The sequence below is a fragment of the Perca flavescens genome, chromosome 22 (genome assembly GCF_004354835.1).
Source record: "Perca flavescens isolate YP-PL-M2 chromosome 22, PFLA_1.0, whole genome shotgun sequence".
Lineage (NCBI taxonomy): Eukaryota > Metazoa > Chordata > Actinopteri > Perciformes > Percidae > Perca > Perca flavescens.
The window spans coordinates 7,900,649-7,922,541 of NC_041352.1; the positions used below are offsets into that span (position 1 = coordinate 7,900,649).

At 41.3% G+C, this 21,893-nt stretch overlaps 2 protein-coding genes across 6 annotated transcripts; both read left to right on the forward strand.

The window, feature by feature from the left end:
- The first annotated feature begins 81 nt into the window (after positions 1-81).
- Positions 82-10,144, forward strand: armc3 (armadillo repeat containing 3). Of its 4 annotated transcripts, none has more exons than XM_028569052.1 (17): positions 82-360; positions 589-644; positions 827-950; positions 1,465-1,590; positions 1,857-1,925; positions 2,031-2,206; positions 2,317-2,511; positions 2,857-3,040; positions 3,167-3,319; positions 3,405-3,513; positions 4,053-4,350; positions 4,658-4,794; positions 5,152-5,320; positions 5,535-5,629; positions 7,777-7,944; positions 8,245-8,407; positions 9,796-10,144. In XM_028569052.1, exons 2-17 carry the CDS (start codon positions 597-599, stop codon positions 10,000-10,002), a joined length of 2,421 nt encoding a protein of 806 aa, XP_028424853.1. In that variant the 5' UTR covers positions 82-360; positions 589-596; the 3' UTR covers positions 10,003-10,144. The 4 variants fall into 4 exon arrangements, with proteins under 4 accessions (XP_028424853.1, XP_028424855.1, XP_028424854.1 ...); XM_028569054.1 differs by having other exon boundaries at positions 4,101-4,350; XM_028569053.1 differs by having other exon boundaries at positions 2,034-2,206.
- A 3,314-nt stretch (positions 10,145-13,458) lies between these two features.
- LOC114548989 (leukocyte elastase inhibitor) lies at positions 13,459-20,178 on the forward strand. Of its 2 annotated transcripts, none has more exons than XM_028569061.1 (9): positions 13,459-13,691; positions 14,384-14,565; positions 15,244-15,384; positions 15,623-15,740; positions 16,015-16,157; positions 18,376-18,453; positions 18,774-18,863; positions 19,030-19,210; positions 19,409-20,178. In XM_028569061.1, the coding sequence occupies exons 2-9, from the start codon at positions 14,389-14,391 to the stop codon at positions 19,642-19,644; spliced, it is 1,164 nt and encodes a 387-aa protein (XP_028424862.1). In that variant the 5' UTR covers positions 13,459-13,691; positions 14,384-14,388; the 3' UTR covers positions 19,645-20,178. The 2 variants fall into 2 exon arrangements, with proteins under 2 accessions (XP_028424862.1, XP_028424861.1); XM_028569060.1 differs by having other exon boundaries at positions 13,461-13,680.
- Positions 20,179-21,893: the final 1,715 nt, after the last annotated feature.

The following is a 21,893-nucleotide window of genomic DNA, read 5'->3' on the forward strand; positions in this document are numbered from 1 at the left end:
AAATTTGACGATTCCACAAATTAATGTCAGTAACGTCTGATATATGAAATTGGCTTGCCAAACCATAGCCAACAAGTTAGCAAGAATGCCGTTACAGGCATATGTTCCAGGGCACTTTCACGGGTAGAAGACAGTGAAAACACGAGTTACGGGTTGTCTGGAACGCAGCATTAGCCTCTAGGCCTCTTTATGCAGTTTATGGTTTAGCCCAAAGTTGCACGCGTTGCCTAGCAACAGGGTGTCAACCTCTTTTTCCACAACACTAAACTTAGCTAGCTACGGTCTTGTTTTTCTGGTCGGCTGTCATGCTAATTATGAATCTTGAACTTGCCCTTTAGTTTGAAAAATAAAAACAAACAGGTAAGTCACAGTGAATATATATATATTTTTAAAAGTGATGACTGCAACTTTGTTTGTTTTAGAAGCGTCATTTGTGAACACTAGCTAGTAGTAGCCGGCTGTCAGGCTAGCTTTGTAGTTTAGAAAGCATAGCTAGCTATATTCATGACTGCAGGTATTGAACGACTATCTGTGATCAATAAACGCTGTTTAGAACAATATTGTTGAACAGTTTCTCTCTAACGCTAGGTCACAGAATGGGAAAGAAAGTTAAGAAGGAGAGCGAAACTCCATGCAAGGAAACGGTGAGTAATGAAAGCCTGCTCATCTTTACATTTTAAAAAGCCTAGCTAACATGTTTCTGAAAGGGCTTTTTTATATTTCGTATCCATTGAAACACATGCCAATAGCCTAAAAAACAAACTGTACATTCCGAAGACAGACATAAGATCAGTTATGAAGCATTTGCATCCCTCTCTCGTCACAGTTACAGTTTGAGCCACTACCTGTTGAGGCCAAAACTCCAGCAACAGTAGTGCTGCTGCTGAGCTGCCCAGAGGAGGACATCCTAGTCAAAGCCTGTGAAGCAATCCACAAATTTGCAGAGAAAGGTACATTAGACTACCCACGCTAACCCCTACACACATTAGTTTTTTTTGTGGGCAACCCTGCAGCTGAAAAGCACAAAATGTACTTGTGGCTGACCACTGTCGTTATTTCCAGAGATTTACTATGAAATCTATACTATCATTTAATTTATTTCCATTCTATGCTCAAGCACTTGACATGTATATGCTGTGTATGTGTGTAATAACTAACAACAGAGTGAAAACTGTAATTTCCCCTTGCAGGATCAATAAAGTATGTCTTAATCTTAATACTTTTGTTTATCAAGAGCTGACATAAAATTATCAGCACATTATAATATTATGTATATTACTATGTTGAACACAACACTTTAGCATGTTATCTGGCATTGTCTTTTATATTCAATCACATTGCAGTGTTTATCTTCACTACTTACTACACTACTGATGCATAATAATAAATGGCCACAGCTACTCAGGTCTGTTTGGCACCATGCTTACAGTAACTTCCCTGTTCACTGTCTCCCCCTGTTGTTAGGAGATGAGAATAAGGTTTCTCTGCTGGGACTCGGGGCATTGGAGCCTCTCTGTCAGCTCATCACTCACACCAACAAGCTGATCAGACGCAATGCTTTCATGGCCTTGGGCATAATGGCCACCAACGGTGTGTCAGACAACATACGAAATCAATGCAGACTCACATTCTGAGTCGTTTGGTGGCTTACTATGCAATTGATGTGACTGGCCGGTTAACTATTACAAACCAATTTCCTGACCATCTATCTGCTTGTCAGGCGATTGACTGTTAAGAGATTTTTTGACTAGTTGGAGAATTCAGTTTTGTTTATTTACAGACTGAGTGACTGATTGATGTGCTCAATGAATAACTGCCACTCAGTTATTAACCTTGTCTCATGTTTCTATTGCAAGGTGATATAAAGAGTGCTCTGAAAAAAATAGATGTCATTGCATCAATCATTGACAAACTGTCACTTGAAGGTGAGCCACTTTGATCACACAACGAATAGACTCAGAAGTAGATATTTATTTTATATGAGCTGCGATAAAACAAAGAAACAATGCAATTTTTTTCTCCTATTCAAGAAGATATAGTTGTCCATGAGTTTGCAACACTGTGCCTGGCCTCTCTGTCAGTGGATTTTGTCTGTAAGGTCAAGATCTCTGACAACAAGGGCCTGCCACCTCTAATCCAGCTCTTATCCAGTCCAGACCCCGATGTCAAGAAGAACTCCCTAGAGATCATCTTTAACCTGGTTCAGGTGACTCAAAGCTGTCAGTCTAGAGAAGGTTACAAGGGCATGGGTGAAATGTAATTGTTCCAAAGTTCTTGTTGTCTTTTTGTATCCTGTGTTGTGCTGTATGTATGAAGGACCACCAAAGTCGTCTGGCATTACATGAGTTGGGAGGGATCCCTCCACTTCTGGAACTGTTGAAGTCTGACTTCCCTGTCATTCAGCATTTGGCTTTAAAAACGCTGCAGAATGTCACCACTGATACAGATACATGCAACACCTTCAGGGAAGAGCAAGGATTTGAGAAGCTCATGGATATCCTCAGTAACATGGTAGGTAGGTGTGTGTGTGTGTGTGTGTGTGTGTGTGTGTGTGTGTGTGTGTGTGTGTGTGTGTGTGTGTGTGTGTGTGTGTGTGAGAGAGAGAGAGAGAGAACACAGATGCTTTTGTGGTAAGATGCTAATGTATGTCTTTATCGTGCCATTAATAAAAATGAGAAGACAAAATATGGAGAGGATAATAACTGCCTATATATGCAGTTTATGCTTGCACCATTAGCAGGAAATTGTTATCTTTGAATTAACACTTTTTCTCACCTCATAATGCCTTTTCTATCCCATTCAAGGTCTGTGTCTGCTACATCCTCTGCCCCTTATCTATGCTTTTATTTCTTCCAGGACTTCCGTGACCTTCATGCTGAGACCTTACAGGTAGTTGCTAACTGTTTAAGTGACAGTAAGAGTTTACAGCTAATCCACAAGGGTGGAGGACTGACAAGGCTGATGGAGTCTGTTCTCACCCCCAATTTACCTGAAATCCAGTCCAACGCTGTTAAATGCATCGCCAGGGTTGCTCAGAGCTGTAAGCAGAGAAGGGGACAAGAGATAATCATTTTCTCTTAATTTTCCAACAACAAGTTTGGAAATCGAAATGGTATACATCTGTGTGTGTTTTTCTGTGTTTGTTTTGTTGTGTGTGCGTGTGCAGCTGAGAATCGCAAACTGCTCCACGAGCAGAATGTGGAGAAGGTTCTGGTAGAGCTTCTGTCTGTGGCAGACATCAGCGTGAAAACAGCTACCTGCCAGGCTGTGTCCGTCATGAGCTTCCACCTAGCCAGCAAAGACAGCTTCAGAGACCTGGGTACATACACATTCACACAGCCACTTTAGCATCAACACACTCGTCATGATAAAGTGTGAAGGAGTTGGATTTATGTGTTTTTCAGATGGTATCCCAGCAGTTGTACAGTTGCTGAACAATGAGAGTTTAGAGCTAAAAGAGGCAGCAACCCAGGCCCTCTCCAACCTCACACATAGCAACCAGCTAAATGCATTGTGAGTAACAGACAACCTATTAGATAATGTAAATGTCACCCCTATAGTTACTTACTCAAAAGAGACCTGGAAATGAGTGCGTATGCCACAAAGTATTAATGATATGTGTAACTTATTGACACAAGTGTCTCTAAAACTGAGGCTTGGAAGGAGGTGGCATTTCGAAGTTGAGTGTGCCTTCCTCTCGGCTACTTCACAAATGATTCAATGCTTCATCTGTCTTCTCATGGTTCTCCCTCACTGAAATTCTCTTTACCTCTCTTCTCTCCCTTTCTCCATTTTATCTTCCACATTTTTATTACCCTGACATAGCTTCCCTGTAGCCATCGCCTCTCACTGTCTGACTCCATATATCCACATTACTGTGTCTCCTTCAGCTCTCGGGACATTTACCTCCACCTTCCCTGCATCATTCCCTCAATATCCTTATCCTCTTAATGTTTGTTTTCCCTTGTACTATTTGTGCAAATTCCACATATCATACATATTGCATACATTCTGCATTGTATGATATGTTATGAGACTTCATTTATTGCCAGCTCTGCAGGATGCAGTAAATCTCCCATCCATTTCTGTGCTATCTACAGCGCAGTGTACGAGGCAGGAGGCGATGAGATTCTTGTCCAGCAGCTGTATGGAAGCTGTCGCAGGACGGTGTCAAATTCTGCTGCCACACTTGGCAACATGGCAGGACAGGAGGTCATCCGCTGCAGTATCTTGTCACATGGAGCTATACAGGCTCTGGTGGAGCCCTTACAGTCCACAGATACACAGGTTCTGATCAACACCACGCTGTGCCTGTCAGTGCTGGCCTGTGATACAGAAGCTAGGGCAGAGGTTGGTGTTTGTGTGTCTAGTCTATACTGTATACACAATGTTTCACTTCCTGGATGCTCTGTTGCTGCCGTAAATTTCGTCTGGCAATACCTTCCGCTTTCTTTGTGTTGGGATGTTAAACTCCGGTGGATTTATGAGGACTATGGTTAACTGCTCCTCAGATCTCTGATCTCAGCTAGCTAGACTATCTGTTTAATCTGAGTTTTCTGTTGCACAACTAAAACAACTTTTGAACGTACACGTTCCTTATACATTTTCAAAAATATTTGAAATGCTTTCTTTGACATTAACGCCCTGTCCAACATAGCTACAAAGTGCTGGAGGCCTTCACCCACTGGTCAATTTGCTGCGCTCCTATCACAAGGAGGTGTTGCACCATGCATGCTTGGCTATCAATGTCTGTGCCAGTGATGTGAACACCGTTGCGGAGATGTGCCAATTTGGGTAAGACACTGCGATGACAGTTAACAATGACATTAGAACATGACTGATGAATCATGAAATGTAGAACTGAAGGAGTGCTGCTGAGTAGTGTAATGTAGTGTAAGTGGAGTAAAAATGTAGTGTTGGAACCAACTCAGAGTAATCTCTTAAATAGCCAGTAGATGACAGTATGGGACAGTATTATGTAGTAGTATTATGTAGTGCCCTATATTTAGTTTAGTTTATTTATTTCTTAATATAGGGTACTAGTATTATGTGTAGCTCCAAAAGAAAGAATGGGTAATTTTGTCCATATGTGTTCATATTTTTTAAAATATTTATCATCAATGTCTGAATATCTGTAAATGTGTGTCTCAGAGCCCTGGAAATGCTTCAGGAAATCAACCTATCAGTGAATCGAAGGAGCCGTTTCAGCGAGTTGGCCATGATCAGCCTGCTTAACTTTAACTTGTCTGTTAAATACAGCCTGACAAGTCACTTGGCCTCCACTGACATTATTAGTGATGGCTTCTATGATGTTGGAAAGGTGTGTGTGTGTATGTGTTATTGAAAATTATGTCTAACAAAGGTCACTTAATCTGAGTTTATATACAAAAAAACTCTTGTCAAATCTCCAGACATACTCATAATCTGCTACTTTAGAACATCTCTCTCTCTCTCTCTCTCTCTCTCTCTCTGTCTCTCTCTCTCTATCTGTCTGTCTCTCTCTCTCTCTCTCTCTCTCTCTCTCTCTCTCTCAGGCTCGTGCTGGTCAAAGGATTCAGACTTTAGAGGAACTGTCCAAGCAGCCTGTCAACGAGCACCAGCAAATCATTGTTGTCAACACAGCCACAGGGTAGGTTTTCTTTTGAATGTTCTACTACAACTAAACATTGTGTATTATTTGTATGCATCATAACTCCAACCCAGTTTCTTTGAAAATATATCCAGAAAATCCCCAAACTATTACAGCTAAGCGGACCTTTTACACAAGTACTACACAGTGGGAAACTAACAACAACAACCACACAGATGGGGCTAGAGCATAAGAGAGTCAGAGTATAAGAGTTTGTGTTTAGACTAATGGACTTACACGCACAACCATGCACAAGTGCACATGCATGCATAAAGATTCCTGCACACATGCACGCACGCTGACACACACACACACACACACACACACACACACACACACACACACACACACACACACACACACACACACACTTTCACAAGCTTCCAGCATTTTGATAAATTAGCGTTGCCAAACAGAGCAGTACCCCCTCAGGGTACCTCTGGTCCAACCCATTTCAACCATGTCCACCCTGGAGCATGCATTCACACTAGAGCCCTGCACGGGCCAAAAACTCCAGCCCTAACCCGGCCCTGGCCCGTGGTGTTCAAGCCCTACCCGACCCCAGCCCGACAACGCCTGCAATTTTTTCAGCCCGAACCCGGCCCGACCCTAGACCAACATCAATCACTTTTAAGCTCTCTCTGACGCGCGCGCTATGATGCGCGCTGTCTCTGCTACACACGCAAACACGCACACGTCACACGCTACTAAGATGGGCACAATGAGGAGAGAAGCTAAAATAAGCCCGAGTCCGACCCGAGCACAATCTGTAAAAAAAAAGAGCTCTAATACACACAACATCTTAGGCATTCTTAAGCAGTGTGTTATATAATCTATCCATGGCTTAGTATGACCAAAGTTTCACTTTTTTACTATATAAAGCAAAATGCCTCTTACTAGAATTAATTAAAGATTTATTTTCTTCCTCTAATGAACATTGTGTAACTTATATTATAATAACTTTGACCTGGGAGTCTCAGCTTTTGCTCCTGTTTGTCTGCACGATATCTCAAAAACATTAGATTGGGTAGACTGGTAATACTTTATGGTAAAGCAGCTCCAGAAGCTTTGCAATCATACAATTTATTTATTTTTGCCATTACTTAAAATAGCAGAGGAAAAAAAACTGCAGTGTAAGCGTTTGTAATAATGTGTTGAAAAATGGGGTTGGCAGACATTTTCTCACTAAGTATCTTCTAATTTTCTTATGAAATCTACATAAGAATATGTTCAGAAATGAAAGATAACATATTGGTATTAATTATTATCAGTGTATATGTGAACACGTGTTTTCTACACATGTTGCATGCATATACTCTTCTCTTGGATACCGGCAAACAATTTCAAAGACAAGAACAATAGGATCTCTCTGACACATACATATTCCAATGTACATACTGTGCGTTACAAGTGTTTAAGAGGCACCCGTAACAACTAAATATTATACACACATGGCAACTGAAAATATAAAAGATAGGGGGTTCTGGTGGAGGAATATTTAGGATAGCACACGGCCTGTAGTGTTGGTCAGAACCAACAGGATGGAGCTTGTACCGTTTAGTGAGTGATCTTTCTCAATACAGCACAGCGATACAGTACACCTAATTATGACATATATCAAAGGCACTGTAGGTGTGTGGTCTGAAACATGAGTAGAAAGAAAATATACACACATCAGGTTAGTCACAACTACCAACAATTTAACTAGGTGTTTCTGATAATGTAAACACTAAAAGCAAAAATAATCATGCATACGACTATCAATAGGCATGCTAACACTCATATCAGTATCAACTACTACCAACATTAAATACCCGCTAACTGTGTAGCTGGGCCACGTCTCAATAGGCAGTAACACTGTGTTCTTTTGAGAGTGCAATTAACTTGTACACAGTATGAAATCTATAAATAGGATTACAGAACGTACATCAGTTTACAGAATGTACATAAGTTATCTTGACGCAGCTTAGCAGTTCCTATTAACAAGTGACAATATTGATCATCACACAGAGGTAACGTTACAGCGAGCCAAAATTACACATGCTAATTGTGTCTGTAAACTCCCTGTTTGTCATTTCACTCAGAGAAATGTCCATAGTTGAAAACAAGTCTCAGATTTATTTTTAATTCACTGTCTTCCTGTACAGAAAGAACAAAAAGGATGATAAACAGAAAAATGAGACCCAGCCTGAGTCTCCTACAGAGAAACCGTGGAAGATGATGGATGACGTCTCATTACAGCTTCTAGTTAACAAGGCCAAAAAATTCATCCTCCCACTGAGTGATGAACGAGAGCAGTGTGCTGCCTTGGCCAGGTAACATATTAATGCAGCCAGCACATAACCAACATGCAGGGATGTTGCTACAAATAGAGAACAAAATCATCTCATATTATATAATTAGCAGCCATTGTTTTTAATTTTCCAGAATCATTTTAACAAATTGAAACAAGACACCAGACCAGCTCATATAGTGCTAGTAAGGGTTCACTAAAAATGACACCAGTGGCGTGTAACAGCATTATAGAACACACCACTCTGTGCAAAAGGATGCAAAACTAATTGTGAACGGTCCTGCATTCTAATGGGTTTTGTGTCCATGTTTTTGGATGCCAGGCTGGTGAGTGAAGCCATGGGCGGAGCAGTAGAGATGGAAAAGTTGCATGAATTCCCATGGGTGCTGCACCTCAGTGAGCTCAAGTTTCAGCTTCGTTCTAATGTTGTTCCCATCGGTTTGATCAGCAGGGGAATCTATTGCCACAGGGCACTTCTCTTCAAGGTACCACTGACCTAGCTACCACACAGCATCATTAGCGGTTTCCCCCTCTGTACCAATCTTTTCCTTTCACGCACATCTTTTAACATCCTATTTCATGAATCTTCTATATAAGTTATCCCCATCCTCCACTTAAAGTATTATTATAATAAATTTAGCACAAAAAGTAAGGACATTTATGTTTGGTAGATTATTTCTCTGTGGTAACACTGCTTTTTTTTTTTTTTTTTTTTAAATCTTATACCGTTGGAAAGCCTGTTTAGTTCCCTTTCAAATGGTGCCCCATTTGTAAGGAACATGCATTTGTGGGAAGAGCAGCAGCGCTGAGTATGTGAGTTGCGCCCATGAAACTTTTTCCTAATCTTCTTTGCCATTGCCAAACAGGTTATTTTGCTGTTGTTTTTACTTTGTTTTGAGCTTCTGGTAACCCCATGTGCTGCCAATCGGGTGCCCCTCAGGCACTGTGAGCATGGGCCCTACTAGTGTAAGTACAGCTACAGTCAGTAAGTGTCTGCTCCAAGAATCGGCATGCCGCGTTTTACTGATCTGGATAGGGCCCTTCAAGCAACTTCAATCTGGTGTTCCGCAAAACCAAGTTGCGGTATTATTTGGAGTGAGCCCTAGTACCATCTCCAAACTGAAGGCCAAGTTCCATATAACGGGGGATGTCAAAGACAGGCCTCAAAGTGGCCGTCCCAAGACGACGACACCCCAAGAAGACCTTTCCTCACCCTGTCAGCACTTAGGTGCCGTAGGCTGTCTTATACAGATTTGCAGTTAAGGTTTGCAGAACGATATGGCTGACGGCTTTCTGCCCAGACAATCCGGAACAGACTGCACACAGCCAATCTCCGGTCCCATAGGACTGCCAGGAGTCCTGCCATGACTGCCCTTCACCGTCAGGTCCGTTTGTGCTGGTGTCGGCAACAGGAGGAGGTGCCAGGCTGTTGTGGCTGTGTATGGTTCTTCCACACGCTACTGAGGCTCCTGTTTGTGAAATGAATACATTGTTAAATTTCCAATATGTCTTGTTTCTTCAAACTTCAGTCATCCAATCCACCAAACACCAAACGAGTCAATGGCAGAATAAGCTGTTTGGCATTGGCAGAGAAGATTTGGCAAATTTTTCATAGGCGCAACCCACATACTCAGCGCTGCTGCTCATCCTACAAATGCATGTCCCTTACAAATGGGGCACCATTTGAAAGGGAACTAAACAGGCTTTCCACCCGTATAAGATTTATTGCCAAAAAGCATTGTTACCACAGAGACATAATCTACCAAACACAAATTTCCTTACTTTTTGTGCAAAGTTTATTATAATAACCCTCTCCATTCCATCCATCTCTTGTTTCCAAATCATAATAGCCTGACCTGTCTTCATTTTTCAGTGTCTGGCTGATTGCATTGGAATGAGCTGCACACTTGATAGGGGTGAGTACAGCCGGGCTTGGAACGAGGTACTCCTCTTCAATGGGAATCCCTCCATGAATGAGCGCTCCTCACAGCCCTGCCGCTACATAGTAGACCTCATGCACCAGCCTGGAAGGCTGCTGACAGCCAATACCCCTGCTGCTGTGCAATACCAGACTATCTAGACCAACACTGTAGTGTAGAAATACTGCAGTACATAATGCTGTGACTGGACATTTTACTTGGATGCATTATAGATATTGATTTATATTGTGTATGTGCTGTATGGCAGACCTTAAAACCATACAATAAAGTATTATTCAAATAGTCAGTTGATTATTTTGGTGCACCAAAAGCCAAAAGGTAAAATGCTGTTTTAAACACACTGGTTTAACCTGGTTCTTCGCTACAGAAGATTCACGATGTAGTTACCGCGGCAAACAGCAAACAGTGCCCCGGTGCACCTAGTTCAACTCTGCAGTTGGAGTTGGTCATCAGGGGATCAGTTTGTGCCTCAAGTGAGGTCAGGCATACTATATGCTATAGGCAGTGCATAAGTATTTAGATCCTTAAGTAAAAGTACTAATACCATACTGTAAAAATACTCTGTTGGCAAGTAAAAGTCCTGCAATGTTACTTAAGTATCAGTATCAGGAAAATGTAGCCTACTTACAGTATTAAAAGTAAAAGTACTCAATGCAGAAACACCTTCACATTTTAGAAACTAGAAAGGATCAAAACAGTTCTGTCAATTAACTAAGTGTTTAATGGCTAATCATTTCAGCTGTAGATAGACAATAATAAAACATAGTATTTTATAAACTGCATGTATTTGTGTGCACAAATTTTAAATTTTATTTGCAAAGTAACTAAAGCTGTCAGATTAATGTAGTGGGGTAAAAAGTACAATATTCCTCTCTGAAATGTAGTGGAGTAGAAGTAGAAAGTAGCATGAAAAGAAAAGACACAAGTTCACCAAAATTCAATTAAATATTTTTTTCTCATTCAGATTGCCGTAGTCCTTACCAAACTCTCACTGCTACTTACTAGGCCATGGTTTCCTGAAACAACAACTTATATATCAGGACTCAATTTTCTCTCAAAAATATTTTTGGTGAATATTTTCATCTTTTAATTCCATCCTGTTTCACTATAATGTGACATATGACAAAAATATGACCTGTAGTAACTAGCAGCCCACTATTGGCAGCTACTACAGCAATCGGAATGAGAAAATTTATTTTTGTTGATGTTTGGTGAATATTTTAATCTTTTAATTCCATCCTGTTTCACTATAATGTGACATATGACAAAAATATGACCTGTAGTAACTAGCAGCCCACTATTGGCAGCTACTACAGCAATCAGAATGAGAAAATGTATTTTTGTTGATTTTTGGTGAATATTTTAAACTTTTAATTCCATCCTTTTTCACTATAATGTGACGTATGACAAAAAGGTGATGTGTAGTAACTAGCAGTCGACCATTGGCAGCTACTTCAGCAATCAGAATGAGAAAATTTACTTTTGTTGATTTTTGGTGAATATTTTAAACTTTTAATTCCATCCCGTTTCACTATAATGTGACATATGACAAAAAATATGACCTGTAGTAACTAGCAGCCCACTATTGGCAGCTACTACAGCTATCAGAATGATAAAATGTCTTTTGGTTGAGTTTTGGTGATAATTTAAATCTTTTAATTTCATACTGTTTCACTATAATGTGACATATGACAAAAATATGACCTGTAGTAACTAGCAGTCCACCATTGGCAGCTACTACAGCAATCAGAATGAGAAAATGTCTTTTTATAGATTTTTGGTGATTTCTTTCCTGAAAGAATCCCAGTAGTCTATGTCACCAGCCTGAGTAATGTAATTTGTAGACGGTCCCTAACTCAGCCAACAGCCGGACCATAGATTGAAGTGCTGTTTTCGCTTGTAAATCGGTAGCGACAACAAATACCATTGTGATTTTTTTTTTGATAGTGTCCTAAACTGTCCTCAACATACTACACTAATAAAGTAGTGGAATTTTATTGAAGACACTGAATGGGGGTAGGTCGAAAACGAATATCCTGCGAATATCAAACCTGCTGCTAACTTATACCCGCTAACCTATATAGCTGCTTGAAGGTGTGATTTTTGACCGGGTCACCCAGCTAACAGCAGAGGGAGGACCAACGCGAACTCGCCGTCGCTCACTAACAACTTAGAATAAAAAGCCATACGCATGTATGTCGACAGCTCCCTAATCACACTGCGGTCAAGCCAGCCTCCACTTCGAAATGAGCAGTCAAACTAGCCGACCCTATCTTTCGCGGTGCGCGTATACACTTGCTATTACGGTGAGACCGCCTGCCTGTCAGAAAGAAAGAAAAAAAAGATCTATTTTAGCACACCACACAACCTGTCACTGCATGATATGCTGAATTCCAAAATAAGAGCCCCCCAAAATCATATAAACGCTGTTTTGCCATACATTCAGAAAATCATTAAAAAAAAAAGTACTAGCTTCCACAGACCAATTTCACCTCAGATGGATAGGACTCCTCCTCGAGATGTGATCTACAAGGTTTTAGGGCATTCTGATGTTGTTTTCCAAAATAAGAGCCCCCCAAAACTCATATAAACGCTGTTTTGTCCATACATTCAGAAAATCATTAAAAAAAAAGTACTAGCTTCCACAGACCAATTTCACCTCTTATGGATAGGACTCCTTCTCAAGATGTGATCTACAAGGTTTCAGGGCATTCTGATGTTGTTTTCCAAAATAAGAGCCCCCCAAAACTCATATAAACGCTGTTTTGTCTATACATTCAGAAAATCATTAAAAAAAAAAAAAAAGTACTAGCTTCCACAGACCAATTTCACCTCAGATGGATAGGACTCCTTCTCAAGATGTGATCTACAAGGTTTCAGGGCATTCTGATTTTGTTTTCCAAAATAAGAGCCCCCCAAAACTCATATAAACGCTGTTTTGTCCATACATTCAGTTTTGGGGGGCTCTTATTTTGGAAAACAACATCAGAATGCCCTGAAACCTTGTAGATCACATCTTGAGAAGGAGTCCTATCCATCAGAGGTGAAATTGGTCTGTGGAAGCTAGTACTTTTTTTTGTATGATTTTCTGAATGTATGGACAAAACAGCGTTTATATGAGTTTTGGGGGGCTCTTATTTTGGAAAACAACATCAGAATGCCCTAAAACCTTGTAGATCACATCTCGAGGAGGAGTCCTATCCATCTGAGGTGAAATTGGTCTGTGGAAGCTAGTACTTTTTTTTTTATGATTTTCTGAATGTATGGACAAAACAGCGTTTATATGAGTTTTGGGGGGCTCTTATTTTGGAAAACAACATCAGAATGCCCTAAAACCTTGTAGATCACATCTCGAGGAGGAGTCCTATCCATCTGAGGTGAAATTGGTCTGTGGAAGCTAGTACTTTTTTTTTAATGATTTTCTGAATGTATGGCAAAACAGCGTTTATATGATTTTGGGGGGCTCTTATTTTGGAATTCAGCATATCATGCAGTGACAGGTTGTGTGGTGTGCTAAAATAGATCTTTTTTTTCTTTCTTTCTGACAGGCAGGCGGTCTCACCGTAATAGTGTGTATACGCGCACCGCGAAAGATAGGGTCGGCTAGTTTGACTGCTCATTTCGAAGTGGAGGCTGGCTTGACCGCAGTCTAATCACGGAGGGGGCGCTAAGCATTTTAACAGGATGGGATTTGACTGGTTTTCAGGGCGTGTCGGAAGTCAGCTTGTAAATGGTAAAACTGAAGCTTCAAACAGAAGTCTTCCTGTGAAAAGGAAATCCACCTTCTTACTCGAGGACCACCAGGAAAGTCTCTGTCTGTAAGTAGAGGGTGAGTCTCACCCAGTTGGGACGGTGGGATTTATTTGATCATTTAGATTGCAGTGAAAAGTCGTACTTTGACAGTCGTTTGACTCATGGCCTAGCGTTATAAATAGAGCAACGTCATAGTAAATGCTATTTTATGTAAGGTAGGCTAAGTATAATGTAATATTTAGCTACTTAATGTAACATTAGCCTACTTTATTCGTGCTATCCAGGACTAAGAGCGATAATAACCATTTTAGCTTTTGTTTCTACCATATTGAAAAATCAGGAAGTTTAATACTTTCTTGAATGTGTGATGTTTTATAAATTTATTTACAATCCGCTAGTAAATTTGCATAAACACCACGAACTATTCAGCCAATTTCAACATAATGTTAAATTATTATCCACTACTTTAATTGTTATTACTAATATACTTAGGTGGGTTAATGTGTGGGTACGTGAACCAATTGTTGATTAACTCTGCTTGGCCTATTTAATGTTTGCTGAACTAAAGACTGAGTCTTACCGGTTCAGAAATGGTCTCAATAGATCAGATATTCATCTTCAGAGACTTTCAATGTAATTGTAAATTAACCAATATTTCCGTGTGGAGTTTGGCCCAATGAGAGAGTTAGATACTAGTCAGATTAAGAGATAAAAACATTGTTTTAAGTTTGTAATAATTAATGCTCTGTCCTCTTTCCTGTGTGTCAGACACAATGGCATCTCCAACCCCTCTGTCCAAGGCCAACACCACCTTCTCTCTGGCTTTGCTCAAAAAATTTGGAGATGACAACAAGACGGCAAACATCTTCTACTCCCCTTTCAGCATCTCTTCAGCCCTGGCTATGGTGATGCTGGGGGCCAGAGGAAACACAGCCACACAGATGTCAGAGGTATAATACACACACACACACACACACACTAACTGTCATAAAAGTAACAGATTAACATTGCAGGCTGGTTCAGAGTGATTTTGTGAAGCAGCTCAAAATGCTAATAAAACACCACCACAAACTGTCTTCTAAAATGTCTTAGAAGACTTGTTAGTTGAGTATCTGAATGGATGCCAGCTGGAAGAATATTTGCACTCCTCTATATTTAAACTAAATTATCCCCAATTAAACAATAAATATCAATGACTATTATAATCATTACAGTCACAGCCTTCACTCTTACTATGCTCCCATGTACAATGTAGATAGTTGTAGAATGCATTTCTAAATTATTAGGAAGTATAGGGTTCCTTTGGGAAACGCATTGTCAAACTTAAGTTATGTCTATTTAGTGATTATCACTAAGATAATTGTAATAGAATAATAAGTGATTTACACTTTTACACCTTGAGGAGAATAAACCCTCTCACACAGTGGCAGTTGGTGCACCAGAAGAAACAATAGAAGGAAAAGTAAAAGAGTAAAAAAGGAAAACTTGTAAAAAAGGAAAACTTGGCTTATTTAGTCTATAGTCTCATCACTTAACAGGCAAGATGCCCAGTCTAATATACTGTTTATATTAGACTGGTCTGTCAGTGCTCAGTGCATCTCTGTAACAGTTGTCTCCTTTGTCCACAGTGCCTGAAAACCAAGGATTGTCAGGATGACGTCCATGTTAGCTTTGCCCAACTGCTGAGTGAGCTCAACAAGGCTGATGCTCCGTATGCCCTCAGTGTTGCCAACAGGCTGTACGGGGAGCAGTCCTACCAGTTTGTTGAGGTGTGTGTTTCAGTATGTGTGTATGCATATTTGTGAGTTTGTGTGGTGTGAGAGTCACTCATGGGAATATTTAAGCTCTGTAAGAAGGAATGATAAATGAGGGAGTGGACAGCAGCAGCGTGATTTAGAAAATGCTCTTCTTTCTGTAGTGACTTTTAGTTCCACTAACTAAAGTTAAGCAAAGAGATTAATATGTTTGGGTGATCAGAATCAGTAAATGTGTTGTTGATGGTTCCAGGATTTCTTAGGAAAAACCAAGAAGTACTACAACGCAGAGCTGGAGACTGTTGACTTCAAAGCTGACTCAGAGGCCGCCAGGCTCAACATCAACAGCTGGGTGCAGAAGCAGACTCAAGGTGGATCATACACACTAACATTAGGGGTGTAACCATACATCGATCTGGATCTATATATTGATTCAATCATCAATGATCCAATATTATAAATACAAAGTGAAAATATTGATACGTATCTCATCTTTAAGTGATAAAATGTGTGATTTACACCACTAACTAATATACACACAACATACATGGAAACATAGCAGTTGAGCTTACCATTTTTTAACACTTAAGACTTACTTTCAGTTGTGTGCCATTGCTTCACTTACGTGTCAATTTTGTTTACGAGATAAAATTAAGGATCTGTTGGCCAAGGGTGACGTGGACAGCCTGAGCAGGCTGGTGCTGGTTAATGCCATGTACTTCAAAAGCGACTGGAACAGGCAGTTTCAGCAGTATGCCACACAGGATGCTCAGTTTAGACTCAACAAGGTAACGCTGCTCAAAGAAAACATTTAATTGACTAACACTGATTGACAAAAGTCTGCTAAAGTCAGTAAATATGTTTTTCTAAATCTGTATTATGGTAACATAAACCATTTACGTCATAGACACTAATCCTGACTTCTTCATTGGAAGTAATGAAAAAGTGTGAATGAAAAGAGTTCAACATCAGGGCCATGGTAGGAAACCTGACCACATAGAATTGTGCAAACCTGGGACAAAGAGGATGAAATTTGATTACTTAAAGGTACAATATGTAACATTGTGTCTAAAAATGACTATACCTATGTTATATATTTTGTTGAGTTGTGTACTTAGACTATCCCAAATGTTTTCAACAATGTTCAAACCCAGAGAAATCTGTTATTTTATTTTAATGACACGGGACATTTCCTTTAGTAGCCTGTCAGTGGTGTCATAAAACCTTTGACCCCTCTAGTTCCTCTAACTTCCATCAAAACACAGGCACCAAGATGATACATTAGGGAATATTTGTAAATCATACAATCTCACAGAAAGAATAATACTCTGTCACCGTAATACATCTTTCTTTCTGCCACACAGAATAATTTTGTCATTGATTACATGCCACTTACAACACAGTAATACAGCAGAAATCGTATTTATTGATACATTTCAATATCGATTGATCCAGCTTAACGTGCTACGTTGACAAGTAACGTTAGCGTTAGCTCATGCTAATGCTCTGTGGGGAACGTTAACGTTATAAGGTTACAACATCGTTCAACACGTTCGTGAAGTTATTTTAAGTATAATTGTTTTGATCAAGGTAAAGTTACCATTAAACAGCACTGGGCTACCTCACGATTACGTTAGCCAGCTAACGTTAGCGTTAACGTTAGCTAGCTGTATAGATAGAAAAAAAATGTAATGTTAATTTAGCCAGCTATCCCACCCTGTTTATTCTGCCTCACTCCCTGCCGTTCTGTCGGGATGAAAGCGGACAACAGCCCGGGGGACATGACACATCCCCAGTTAGCCAGCAGCCAGCCACTATTATAAACTTATAGCAATCCGAACCCTGCTATAATAAACTCCAGCACCGAGTGATAATGATGCTAACGGCAGTAACAGAAAGTTTTATGTTCTGTCGGGGAAATGGACCATTTCACCCCAGGCGTCCGAGTCTGGCTGGCCGCGGTGTTGTGCTGAAATTCTCGCAGCGGTCTTCTTTACAGTTACTTTTGACCCACAAATGGTGACTGTCCTGTGGACAAAAGGTGAAGGTGGGGAGAGTCCGAAAGCAACACTAGGCAGCCATCGATGGCCGGTATCTCCAGGTCCACGGCTCAGTACCGTGGGAGATACTTGGCGACCAGCCCCAGTCGCGAAGTAGCTAAGTCTCTCAGAGGTGTTGAGTAACGTTACAACAAGCCCTTTCCCCCCCGGTGCCGAAAACATCCAAAAAGTGACACTGAGGTGAAATATATTGTGATATTGTGGTTTTAGCTACTGGCTAATGTTAACTTACTTGCTCGCTAACCGGTCAACTAGCTAACTAACGTTAGCTACCAATACAAATTGAATCAAGAAAATGTAATTATGTGGGGGAAACTGTAGCTATTTTATCAGAATGACATGAATAAACGTTACTAAACTTAACTTAATAACACTGTAATGGATAAATCCGTGAACAGATATATTTTAATCTGCAGTTGTATTAAACTACAACTCCCATAATGCCACCTTTGTTGGTGATAGCCGGGCCAAATCAACCAATCAGATCAAACTCTAGCAAAAACATCTTTTCCTACGAGAAAAGCCTCCAGTGCCGTTTTTTTGCTCTTCTTTCAATGAAGGAATACTTTCTAATTTGGATAAAACTTACGCAATAGCTATACTCATCTCATCCGTGGAAGCTGCCATGTTGTCACATCTAAACCCGCCTCAAAACCAATGCTGATTGGTCGGTCGTTTGGCGAACGGCTCCAAATTTTCTCTATCTCAAGATGCAAGACTGATCTGCGAGTGGAAAACTGGAGCTCATGAGCCAGGACGGTCTCATGAGGCTAGCACATTTTAGCCACATAGAAAATGAGTTTAAGTGTAAACAAACTAATTGATCGAGGCAGCCGTAGACCAGCAACTCCAGTGTCCTGCGAGGTTAAATTATTAGCACTGCTTGCCACTTCATTTGTTCAGCCGCACTTTTAAGCTTACTCATTCCTCTGGCTGCTGTTTTCAGAATGACACCAAGCCAGTGAAGATGATGCACCAGAAAAAATGGTTCCCTTTTTCCGACAACCCTAAAGTCAACTGCAAGGTAATGATGCAATTTAATTAAATAATCAATTTAATACAATGTGTAACTGACCAGGCAACAATTAAACCAATCATTTCATAACCTTTGTTAAAAATAATTTATTGAAATGTCCATGGAATGTGAATGATTCAAAGGAGAAAAGATTAGATTTTGGTTATGATCAATTTACCATGCAGTAACTGTGAAACTAATTACCCAAGAAACATTTTATTTGTTGCACGCCATCTCACAAACTATTTTATAAATACACAAAAATAACCAAACAGTTGTCAGACCACTGTGTGTATATGCTGTAATCTTTGAAACCCTCTGTTGAACAGATCCTAGAGATGCCTTACAAAGGGAAGGAGCTCAGCATGCTCATCTTTTTACCCAATGAGATAGAGGACAGTTCAACAGGTCTGGAGAAGGTAAGACACACACACACACACACACACACACACACACACACACACACACACACACACACACACACACACACACACACACACACACACACACACACACACACACACACACACACACACATAAAACAGAGACAGACAAACTAATAATTGATTCTGTGTCCACCCCCAGCTGGAGAAGCAGCTGACCTATGAGAACTTTATGGAGTGGACTCATCCAGACATGATGAATAATGTTGAGGTCAAGGTGGGATTGCCTCGGTTCAAGATGGAAGAGTCATATGACATGAAGGAAGTCCTGGTCAGCATGGGCATGGTGGATGCCTTTGACGGAGCAAAGAGTGACTTCTCTGGTAGGACATGTGCCTGGATCATATCAGATATATTCATAATCATTTAAAGAACAGGCAGCTGGAACCTGAACTGTCTCCTGTCAGTAGACAACAACTTAATACATAGGTTCTCCCAAATCAATCTACTCCATTCATGTCGTAGGGTGAGACCTACATTCTATTATAGTTAGTAATCTTTTTTGTTCTCTTGTGTAACAGGCATGTCTCCTGCCAACGACCTGGTACTGTCAAAAGTCGTCCACAAGGCTTTTGTGGAGGTCAACGAGGAGGGAACTGAGGCTGCTGCTGCCACTGCTGCTATGATGATGATGGGCTGTTGCATGCCCATGCATCCACCCGCCATGTTCATCGCAGACCATCCCTTCCTCTTCTTCATCCGACATAACTCCTCCATGAGCATTCTCTTTGCTGGCCGATACTGCTCCCCTGAGTGAGCAATACATCGTTTAGAGTAGTGTTTCTCAACTGGAGGGGGGGGTTACAATACATCTAGTATTAGAACAGTGTACCATTTTATTTGGTATAACTCGAAAAATGTTAAGAATTACCACTCTAGAGTTTCCTGAAGCTAATCACAGCGTTCCAGAGTTCCCGTCCTAAATTTTCAACACCAGAATGATGAGTAAAAACTGCGGTGTTGAATGTTCTTAACTGTGACTACTTGCATCACTTCTTATATGAGGGAGGGAATGATTCCGTGTTCATTCTTAACATTATGTTCTTGCACTGTTCTTTGTATCTTTTGCCCTTAATCTCAATCTCATCCTTAGGATCTTGTTTACTTTCTGTCCTTGGTAATTATTGGAATTGGAATCAACAAAGTGCAATTATTTGTTATTGTACCACTATGCATGTAATGAATATAGACTATAAAGATAGAGTTTATATGAATGTTTGAACTGGTATTGATTCCAGGTCATTTTTATATATGCTTAATGCATATGAAATAAAAATGTGTGCTTCACAAATATTGTTGTCACATTTGTTTTTTTAAAACCACACTTTTTATATTGACAATTTTGCATGACAAGATGGATAAATAATATATATATCCTATTTTTACAGGCTTGTCTTCACTGAGAGCAAGAGAGAAGTTAAAATAAATACATTTTATTTTCAAATACGAGATTGGATTGCCCTGAGTAGAGACCCCCTCACCCCATACTCCCGCAGCACCTCCCACAGTATCTCCCGGGGGACCCGGTCATACGCCTTCTCCAAATCCACAAAACACATGTAGACCGGTTGGGCATACTCCCAGGCTCCCTCCAGGATCCTTGCGAGAGTGAAGAGCTGGTCCGTTGTTCCACGACCAGGATGGAATCCGCATTGTTCCTCCTCAACCCGAGGTTCGACTATCGGCCGAACCCTCCTTTCCAGCACCTTGGAGTAGACTTTACCAGGGAGGCTGAGAAGTGTGATACCCCTATAATTGGCACACACCCTCTGGTCACCCTTTTTAAAAAGGGGAACCACCACCCCAGTCTGCCACTCCTTTGGCACCGTCCCAGACTTCCACGCAATGTTGAAGAGGCGTGTCAACCAGGACAGCCCCTCCACACCCAGAGCCTTGAGCATTTCTGGATGGATCTCATCACCCCCGGGGCTTTGCCACTGTGTAGTTGTTTGACTACATCAGTGACTTCCGCCTGGGAAATCGACGACAATCCCCCATTATCCTCCAGCTCTGCCTCTAACATAGAGGGCGTATTAGTCGGATTCAGGAGTTCCTCAAAGTGCTCCTTCCACCGCCCTATTACCTCCTCAGTTGAGGTCAACAGTGTCCCATCCTTACTGTACACAGCTTGGATGGTTCCCCGCCCCCCCTCCTGAGGTGGCGAACAGTTTTCCAGAAGCACTTTGGTGCCGACCGAAAGTCCTTCTCCATGTCTTCTCCAAACTTCTCCCACACCCGCTGCTTTGCCTCTTTCACGGCAGAGGCTGCAGCCCTTCGGGCCCTTCGGTACCCTGCAACTGCCTCCGGAGTCCTCCGAGATAACATATCCCGGAAAGACTCCTTCTTCAGTCGGACGGCTTCCCTGACCACCGGTGTCCACCACGGTGTTCGTGGGTTACCGCCCCTTGAGGCACCTAAGACCCTAAGACCACAGCTCCTCGCCGCAGCTTCAGCAATGGAAACTTTGAATATTGTCCACTCGGGTTCAATGCCCCAGCCTCCACAGGGATGCACGAAAAAGCTCCGCCGGAGGTGTGAGTTGAAAGTCTGTTGGACAGGGGCCTCCTCCAGACGTTCCCAATTTACCCGCACTACACGCTTGGGCTTACCAGGTCTGTCCAGAGTCTTCCCCACCCTCTGACCCAACTCACCACCAGATGGTGATCGGTTGACAGCTCTGCCCCTCTCTTCACCCGAGTGTCCAAAACATACGGCCTCAGATCAGATGAAACGATTATGAAATCCATCATTGACCTTCGCCCTAGGGTGCTCTGGTACCAGGTACACTTATGAGCATCCCTATGTTCGAACATGGTGTTCAAGTTATAGACAATCCATGACTAGCACAGAAGTCCAACAACAAACAACCACTCTGGTTTAGATCAGGGAGGCCGTTCCTCCCAATCACGCCTCTCAGGTGTCTCCATCATTGCCCACGTGTGCGTTGAAGTCCCCCAGCAGAACAATGGAGTCCCCCACTGGAGCCCCATGCAGGACTCCAGTCAA